General features: G+C 53.2%; 1 protein-coding gene across 1 annotated transcript in view; it reads right to left on the bottom strand.

Annotated features, from left to right (window-relative positions):
* Positions 1 to 8,852, bottom strand: part of RUNX3 (RUNX family transcription factor 3) — a 37,544-nt gene extending 28,692 nt beyond the window's left edge. Inside the window, exons 1-3 of the mRNA XM_015649532.3 lie at positions 8,560 to 8,852; positions 7,501 to 7,657; positions 2,976 to 3,080 (exon numbers count right to left, since the gene is read on the bottom strand). Coding sequence (XP_015505018.1) covers positions 2,976 to 3,080; positions 7,501 to 7,657; positions 8,560 to 8,820 — 523 coding nt within the window. The 5' untranslated portion in view covers positions 8,821 to 8,852. The remainder of the gene's footprint in view (positions 1 to 2,975; positions 3,081 to 7,500; positions 7,658 to 8,559) is intronic.
* Positions 8,853 to 9,498: the final 646 nt, after the last annotated feature.

Below are 9,498 nucleotides of genomic sequence, written 5' to 3'. Positions count from 1 at the left end.
GAAAAGGGGAAGGAGGCAGCAGATGGGTGTGAGGGAAGGCCCTGGGCTGCTCCCTTTCCCCAGGAACAGACTGAACACCCCTGTGCAGCTCCCAGCCTTTCAGCTCCCCACGCTGTGTGCCGGGGATGCTTTTGGAGCAGCTGTGGATGCGAGAGGGCTCTGCAGCAGGGCTCCTGCTGAACACAGGGCTGCAGAAAGGGGGGGAAAAGGAGGAAATTCCACAGGAAGTTCAAATATTTTATTACTTCCTGTTTGTACAAAGTATGTCAACACTTGGCACCCGCTGCGCTATTTGTTTAGAGCTAAGGTGCCAACTTGACAGAATGTCCCTTTTTATCCCCCTCCCCTCCAGATCTAACCCAGAACAAGCTGGAGCAGAAGGAAAAAGAGCTCGGAGCGAGCGGGGCACCGGGAGGAGCTTGAGATGCTCCAGGAGATGCTGCAGCCCCCGGAGCCTCCCCCTTCCCCGGCTCCCTCTGCCCATCAGAATCCTCAGAAGCTTTATCTGGCCACAGCCCGAGTTAAAAGCCTCGCTCAAGGGCTGAGATGGGCCAGGGCTGGAAGATGAATGGGATGCTCAGAGGTGGAGCCGCAGTTCTGGCCCCCAAACCCCACAAGGATGTCGGCTGGAGGGATGAGAAGACGCTGCCCAGGGCTTTCCCAGGGTACCAAGACAAATGGACAATTCTTTCCACATTAAGGATGGGTTTTGTCCTCCCCAGCAGCCCCACATCAGCCTCCAGCCCTGCCCAGTGCTGATCCTCACAAAGCACACCGTGGCCCATCTTCTGAAGCCAAAAAAAAGGGGGGGAAAAATTCCATATTTTGGAATATATGGAAAATATTCCATATATTTTTTATGCCCACACATCAACGCACACACGTTAAAAAGTGCATAAAATGGATATAAACTCATAAAAATCGCAATTCCCGCTGGCAGCTCCCACAGGCAAAGGAGGCAGAGCTGTGCCAGCCCCCGATGCCAGCCCGGCTGCCCCGGAGCCACCCAGCGGCAGGAAAAGCAGGAAAAACACCTCGGCTTTCCAGGATATCATTTTCCAGCTGTTTCCCCATCCTTCTGCAGAGCAGGAAGGGAAGAAAGGTGATGTTTCATTGGTTTTTGGTTTGTTTTGTTTTTTTTTTTTTTAATTGTGGTCCTCAGTTGAAAGTGTGGCCAAAATAAAAATAAAAATGAATATATTTTTTATTTTTGGTAAATGTTTTTCTTCCACTGGAAATTTGTCAACCGTGAGGTGAAGCTGGGAGTCAAAATACGGCCAACAAATCTATGATTCCCTGAAAGAAATAATCCAAAATAGCCACAATTTGGGTCTAAACTTTTTCTGTCAGCAATTTATGGGTTGGGGAGCGCAGGGATGGAGGAGAGATCAACCTTTGGGTGAGGCACAAGCAGCAAATAAAAACCACAGAGATTTCCTGAAGGAGCCAACACTTCCAGCACAGTTTGGGATCCAGAAATCATCACAAAAATAAAAAACAAAAGGGAAAACCCCATGAAAACGCTGGGCTGTGTCCCAGGGAGGGAACCCCACTGCAGAGTATCAGAAAATTGAAGTGGAGGATGGGGAGCTCGGGGGTGAAATGCTGAATTTCAGGAGGAACGGGTGTGATTCACCAGGGTTTGGCTGTCGGGGAGGCCAAACCGAGCTCCAAGAGTAGCAACTATCTCACCTTGTATTATTATTTATGTATTCCTGATGATGGTGATGATGATTATTATTATTAGAAAGGCGATCTGATGAAGCTGATAAGGGGCTGAGGCAGCAGTCAGGAGGGCTGGTTTCTATTCCTGACACTCCTGGAGTTGTGAAATTCCCTGCCCAGCCCCAGCACCCACCACGACCCAAAGGTGCCCCACAGCAGGACCCGCCTGATGTTTCTGGCTTTAAAAAACAACAAGCCACAACAGCAGCGTTGGATTTCCTGCATTCCAACTTCTAAATCCATCCTCGACAGGCTCCGAAATAAAATCAGGGAAGGGGAGGAAATCCAGCGATGAATGAAATGAATGAAACCCCCCGGCCGAGGGAACGGCCCCCACCTGGCCTGACATCAAGGGGCACCGATGGCCCAGGGACAGCATCAACAGAAAATGTTTTCTGAGGTGTTTTTTGAAGGATCAAATGCTTCCCCTCAATGCGGGCACTGACAGCTTCACACGCAAAGGGAACAAACTCGGCTTTATAGTCCCGGGCTGGTGCTGAGCGAGCAGGAAGGCGAAGCCGGGGTGAAAAGCCGGAGCTGGAGCCCCCCAGGGATAAAATCCCACCGCACAGGGAGGGTCCCACAGGGCAAAGAATCCTCGTGGCCAGAGGAAACTCCAGCGGGCAGCGGCTCCGAGCAGCCCGACGCCGAAAGGGAGCCCAGGCAGGGCAGCTCCCGGAGCCTCCCTGAACCACGAGGCACCGTCCTGCCCCCGGGAGAGCCTCCCCAGCACAACAGAGACTCTTCTGCGGTCTCAGAGTCTCTCTGCTTTCTCCAGGCTCAGCCCCCGGGCGCTGCCAGCCCCAGCTTTTGGCAGCCCGAAAGCGAAACCACGGCGGAGCCGAGGGGAAGGAGCTCGGTGACGGAGGAGCCAGCGGGGGAACCTGCGCCGCTTTTGGTTTGATCAGCATCAGCCCCCGAAAGCGAGCCCGGATCCCCGATTTCACAACCCCCAAAACTCCAGATTGGCTCCTTGGCGCTTTTACCAAAGAGTTTTCCCACCATCCCAAGCTGGAGCTGTGGAATTATCCCTGCAGGGTGGGTGAGGGAGCAAAGCATCCCTCAGCGAGGGGATGTGGAGCTGGAGGAGGATGGGGAGGGACACACGGGAACACCCGAGCAGCTCCCGGAGCGCCAGCTCCGCATCCTGCACCCCTCAGGCAGAGCTCTGACCCCTCAGAACTCGGACCCCGAGCCCCCTCCCCACAATTATCAGCGCTGCCCAAACCCAAAGCCAAGCCCTCACTCACTCCGGGGCTCCCGGGGTCCGTCCACGGTGACTTTGATGGCTCGGTGGTAGGTGGCCACCTGCGTGGGGTTGGTGAACACGGTGATGGTCAGGGTGAAGCTTTTCCCTGAGGAGGAAATAAAAACATCACGATAAAAGTGAGGATCCCACGCGGTTCAGTTCTTGTGGGAGAGAGAGGCTGCGGTCGGAGCAGGCTCGGACACAAATCCCCGCACGAATAATTGCATTTAATGAGCCGCGAGTGCCAGGACGCAAAGCCCGGCTGCTGACACAGCCCCGGGATCTTCCCGCATGGAAAAGCCGCTCATCCCCGTACCCTGCCTTGTCCCTGTGTCCATCCCTCCACCCAGAGCAGCTTCCTGAGGGTTTCCCGGCTCGGACATTTCCCCTTTTCCCGGGGTGAGCCGGGCCTGGAGCAGCGCTGGGAGCCGGGGCCGTGGGATGCTCCCTTGGGAAGGAGCTGGGATCGCCCTGCAGGGGATCCATCCCCATCCCCATCCCCATCCTCATCCCCATCCTCATCCCCATCCCCATCCCCATCCCCATCCCCATCCCCATCCCCATCCCCATCCCCATCCCCATCCCCATGCTCGCACCCACGGGAGGCACAAAAAGTGGGAAAAAGTGGGAAAACTCCCACAAAATGGGAAGTGAATGTGGCCAGCAGACAGGCAGCTCTGCAGGGACTGTCCCCTCTCACAGAGGAAAAGCCTCGGGATACCCTCGGGAAAGGTTTCAGAGATGCTTTTGGAGCACAGAGCTGTCACCTTTTATGGGAAAAAAAACCCCAAAATAACAAAACCAGGAGTAAAACAGTGAAAAGCTCTTGGGAGCCAAATTTTGGAAGATGAGCCCCTCTTGCTCCAGCAGAACAAGTTTCCATCCGCGGCATGAAAATGCCTTTATCATCACAAAGGTGTGAGCACCCCTGGGCCCACCCTGACCCCAAATCCTGACCCCAAACCCTTCACCTCACCCCAGCCCCGTCCCTGGGGCTCCGGATCCAGCCAGGGGAGGCTGTGGGAGGACAGAAAACCCCGCAGGAAAGGGCTCAGCTCTCCCTCAGCCTCCCCAAACTCGGGAAAGCCTCGGCCGGAGGAAGGAGGATGCACAAACCAAACCCCAGCAGCAGCCCCTGGGGGATTTCAAAGGTATCAGGTGCTTCAGAGGTCTGAAATCCAGCAGGATATCAGGTATAAACCTCTCTGGGATGGATTTCTGCTCCTCCAGCCTTTATTCCACCAATAAAAGCAGTTTAAAACCACCTCCTTTCCCTTTTCCCCTGAAGCAATCGGGGGTTTTTAGGTCCCGACCTTCGTCTCTCTCTGCAGGGTCGGACCCACAGCAAAACCAAGCAGGATTTACACAGATAGGAGGGGGAAAAAAAAGTAATAAACCGGAAAAATGAAATTATCTCTCCCGGAGAACACCCTGGAATGATCCCAGGTGGGAGAATTCCTCCTTGGAGCAGGGAAAGGAGGGAATGCCGGTTCTAAATCCGACAGAAAGCACCAATCCTGCTTTCAAACCTCACAGAGCTTCAGCTCATTCTCCGCACGGAGAGGCCAAAAGAAATGCAATTAAATCAAATTTTAACCCCCAAGGATGCAACCTGCAGGGACCGCGGGGAAAAACAACCAGCAGAGAGGGTCTGAGGAGAAAAACGAGCACGGGGTGAGGAGGATGAGGAGGAATTATTCAGGGAATTCGCAGGAGGAGAGGGAAAGGTGCGGCAAAACCCGGCTGTGAGGCACAGAAACCCAGAGCTGAGCCCGGCACCTCCCTGCTCCTGTTTATACTGATTAATATTGATTTATTTTATTTATTATTACCTTAAATCTTCTATTTTCCACGTGAAATCACCTCCCTGCCCGTGTTTATATTGATTAATACTAATTTATTTAATTTATTATTATCTTTAATTTTCTATTCTCCACGTAAAGTTGCCTCCCTGCCCTGTTTATACTGATTAATACTGATTTATTTCATTTATTATTATCTTTAATTTTCTATTCTCTACGTGAAATCACCTCCGTGCCCCTGTTTATACTGATTAATACTGATTTATTTCATTTATTATTATCTTTAATTTTCTATTCACTACGTGAAATCACCTCCCTGCCCTGTTTATACTGATAAATACTGATTTATTTCATTTATTATTACCTTTAATTTTCTATTCTCTACGTGAAATCACCTCCCTGCCCTGTTTATACTGATAAATACTGGTTTATTTTATTTGTTATTACCTTTAATTTTCTATTCTCCAATTGAAATCACCTCCCTGCCCCGAAGTCTCTCTCTGCAGACACAAACCCAGCCCGGGCCGCTTCTGCCTCTCTCAAAACCCCTGCTCAGAACCGAAAATGATGATTCTGCCCCAGCATCATTTTTAGTCATTTCCCTCCTTCTCAGGAAGCCGGGCTGAGGTTTCTCATCCCCACCGGGGCTGGATCGCTTTAATTTTATACAGCTTAATCTGAATTTAAAAAAAAGTCTGGTTTGGGTTTTTTGTTTTGCCTTTTTTTTTTTTCGTCTTGCACATGAAGATGGGAATTTATTTAATTTTTTTTTAGGGGGAAGTAGGAGCGGCTCTTCCCAGCTCACAGCGCCGGGGAATAATCCCTGATATTTTATTACTAAAAACACCCAAATGTGGCACTTTTTAAGTGGTGTTTTCCCGAGGAGATCCTGAATTCCCGGGATTTCCACGGCGGGGCTGGAGCAGGATCCGTGTTTGGGATTTCCACAAACATTTGTACACACACAAAGGGAAATATTCCAAATTTCTGCCAGAATAAATGAAAGCAGCACCGGGCTGTCAAGGGATGGAGCCAAAAAAGGCAGAGAGAGGAATAAAAACTCAATAGGAGCGATTTTTTCACAGTAAATTACTCAGAAAGAGCCCCGTGCCGGGAAAAGGGAGTGAAATCCACAGGGCGAGAAAACCCCACTGAGCCGCCCCCGGGGAGCCTCGCTGGGTTTGTTCCTCTCTGAATATGACAAAGCCTCATCCCACACGAATATGTTAAAAAAAATAATAATAAATAAATCAATTTAAATTCAAATAATGAAATCCCGCCCGTTAGAGGTGCAGCTGTAAATGAGAGGATTCTGCCCGAGGAAGGAATTTATTCACCGGGAGCTTTATGAGACCAAACTCCTGCTAATCCCAAGCTTGAGAGTGCAGAGGAAGCAAATTAATAATGAATTCAAGAGTCACGCTGAGATTGGGTTGCGTTCGGTTTGGAAATTTGTGCGAGGATGAAGGAAAAAGGAAAAAAAAAAATAAAGGAAAAAAAAAAGCCCAACCAGAAAGAAAAGAGAATAATTGATTACAGAAATGAAAGCTTAATTCATAAAAGAAAAACATTTTCCATCCATCAACCTGCAACCAGTTAAGTGGAGAGTTTTAAAGAAACTGCAACATGGAGAAGGAGCCAACAGGAAAAAGGAAATGTATGAAAGAATGTAAACTATTCAAGTTTCATAAAGAGGAACAAGTAAACAGTTATTACATGCAAATAATTCCTAACATCACTGCTTTTAATTAATGCGGAGAAGTCAAAATATATCTGACAGTGTGTGTATACATTTGGAGCCTTTGAGAAAACGCTGCCATATGGCCATTAAAATATCGAGTTTTCACTCAAAAAGAGAATTGAGAGCTCCGATCTGCAGCGTTCATTGGAGAGGAAACGCTGAAATTCTATTTATACCCTCGGAAATTCAGGTACGGGGAGGGGCGGGCAGGAATCCGCGTTTAACATTTCCAGGGGATTTATTTCCCTCTGCTCGGGTGGCACGGATGGATTGGTTTGGAAAAGCCCGAGAAATCGCCGTCCTGCTTTTCCCTGCCCACGAGAGCGAGGAAAAGGAGTAAAATCCCTCCTTTGGAGCAGAGCCCGAGGCTCCCTCCCCCCTTCCAGCCCTCCAGGCCGAGCTCTGAGTTATTATTTCACTTTAAACTCTCGATTTTCGCTATTTAAAGTCGAGCTGCCAGGTGCGGTTTGCTCACCGAGCGCTCACCGCTGCCTCCTGCGATGGGAGAAATTGGGGAAGGGTCCCCAATATAAATAAGGCTGGGGCCGCCTTATTTATATTTAGATGGATTTATAGATATTTAGATATATTTAAGTCTGTATTTTAATTTTTTATTATTTTTTTCATCTGCATCTCGGTAGAGAAGAAGCTCTGAGAGGAGCGAGGCTGCTCCAGCATCCCTCCCGCATCATTCCCGCATCATTCCCGCATCATTCCCGCATCCCTCGGGGATCCCTCTGGGGTTCGGGGGCTTCTCCCGGCAAAGAAGCCACGGTTAAAATAAAATATAGCATAGCGTAAAATAAAATTAATAATAATTAGAAAGGCAAACCGACAAAATGAAGTTTGAAAACAAGATTAAAAATGGAAAAGAAAACAATAAAATAACAAAAAAAAAATAGTTTTCTTTCATTTTTCTTTTTTTTTCCCCCTCTAAAAAAAGAAAAAATAAAAAGGCCAACAATTTCCTGGCCGGTACCTACCCCTGCCGCTTCTCCCAACAAATCTGAGGTCGTTAAATCTCGCTACTTGGTTTTTCATCACGGCAGAGGCGTTGCGCAGCTCCGCCGAGTAATTCTCGTCGTTCCCCGCCATCACCGTGACCACGGTCCCATCGGGGACATCTCCGAGAGCCACGACCTAGGGCAGGGCCAGAGCATTTCAGCCTAAAATGAACCTTCATCCAAGCCAAGCTGAGCTCCGGGTCCCCCCCTAAACCCGCACAAAAACCCCCGAAGTAAAACCAAAAGCGAGCCGAGCCCCCCCGAGGAAGGCTGAGAAAATCCGAGGGGAAAAGGGAAAATGAGCTCAAAAAGGGTTAAAAGCAGGCGGGGGGTCCGCGGGGAGGGGGTGAAGGGGACGTCAGGGCCACTCTCGGCCCTGTCGGAGGAGTCTGGGAGTTTATTTTGTTGGATTCGGGATAAAAATAAAGCGCGGGGCGGCTGCGAGCGAGGCCCCGGAGCTCCGCGTCCGGCCCGGGGAAGCTCCGGGACCGAGGAAGGGTCCCCACCCCTCCCGGGGAGCAGCACCCGGGGCCGGGGGAAGCCGGTTTAGAGCCCCCCTGACCCCTCCGTGTTGCCGGGACTCCGCTGCCGCCCTGCCCGGTTCCCCTCGCCTCTCCCGGCTCGGTTTGGGCCGGTCCCGGTCCCGGCGGGGGTAGCGGGGATGCTCAGCCCGGGGGTGCCCGGGGAGCGCAGCCCGGTACCGGGCTTCACCGCTGTTCACCGAGCTCTTCGCTCGGCTTTTTGCAGATTAGATCTCCCTGCCCTGCCTCGCTCTCCCTCTCCCAGGAAGGTAATTAACCTCCATCTCATTAAACTTCAAAGTCGCCTGAGAGCTCCTAACCGTACGGAATATCTAAGATGCCGTGACCGCGGGGCAATACGGAGACTTGATTAAAAATAATAAAACCGGGCTATTTGATTAAAAATAATAACGCGGGCTCCCTCGGCGGCGATGTCAGGAGCGATTCAGAGCGAAAGGGGCGGAGGGGAGAGGACGAGCGGCTCCTCAGCTCGGTCCCGTCGGGGCTCGGGGCTCACCTTGAAGGCGACGGGCAGCGTCTTGTTGCACCTCCAGTGCGACGGCAGCACGGAGCACAAGAAGTTGGGGCTGTCGGTGCGCACCAGCTCGCCGGCGTGGTCGGCCAGGACATCCACGACGGAGCGAACCTCGGGCCGAGCGCGGGCGCCCGGGGCCGGAGCCGCCAGCGCCCCGCTGTTCTCGCCCATCTTACCGCAGGGGAAGGCCGTGGACGGGGGAGTGAAGCGCCTGCTGGTGCTGGGATCTACGGGAATACGCATCACAACGGCGGGCGTCAGGGAGCCGGGCGGGACGGGCGGGCACCCGGCGGGGCTCGGCGGGCGGCGGGAGCGGCCGAGCCCCGCGCTGCCTCGCTCCGTGCCGGCGGAGCGCCGTCCTCGGCGGGGCGGCGCGGGGGATGGGGTCCCGCGCGGCTCCGGGGCTGGCCGCCGGTGGGTGCGGTGTGCTCCGTGCCGAGTGCCGGTGCTGCTGCCGGTGCTGCTGCCGGTGCTGCTGTCGGTGGCGCTCCCCGTGCCGAGCCCGAGCCCCGCTGCCGGCCCCGCCGCGCCGCCCGGTACCGTATTTACTGCCGGCCCCGGCAGGGCGGGGCGGCCGTGACGGACAGGCCGCTTCACCAATGGGAGCCCCGCAAGGGGGGCTGGCCCCGCCCACCAGCGCGTTCCCGCGGGGCGGGGGGCGTGGTCACGGGGAAATGAGCGTGGTTAATACATGAGTGGGCGTGGTTCGTGTGAAAGGGGCGTGGTCTCATCAGGACACGCCCACCGCTCCCGTCGGGGCTCCGGTGGTTTTTGGCCGCCGCCGCCGCCGCCGCCGGGAGGTTTTGGGGTGCGGTGGGGCCGGTTTGGGGCCGCGGCCGCCCGGAGCGGCTGAGGATGCATCCCGGGCCCCGCCGCCCAGCGCTCCCCCGCCGTGCCGCTCCCTCCCCGCCGTGCCGCGAC

The sequence above is a fragment of the Parus major genome, chromosome 23, assembly GCF_001522545.3.
Source record: "Parus major isolate Abel chromosome 23, Parus_major1.1, whole genome shotgun sequence".
Taxonomy (NCBI): Eukaryota; Metazoa; Chordata; class Aves; order Passeriformes; family Paridae; genus Parus; species Parus major.
Note: the sequence above shows the minus strand (reverse complement) of the source record. Positions and strands in the feature narration are given on the sequence as shown.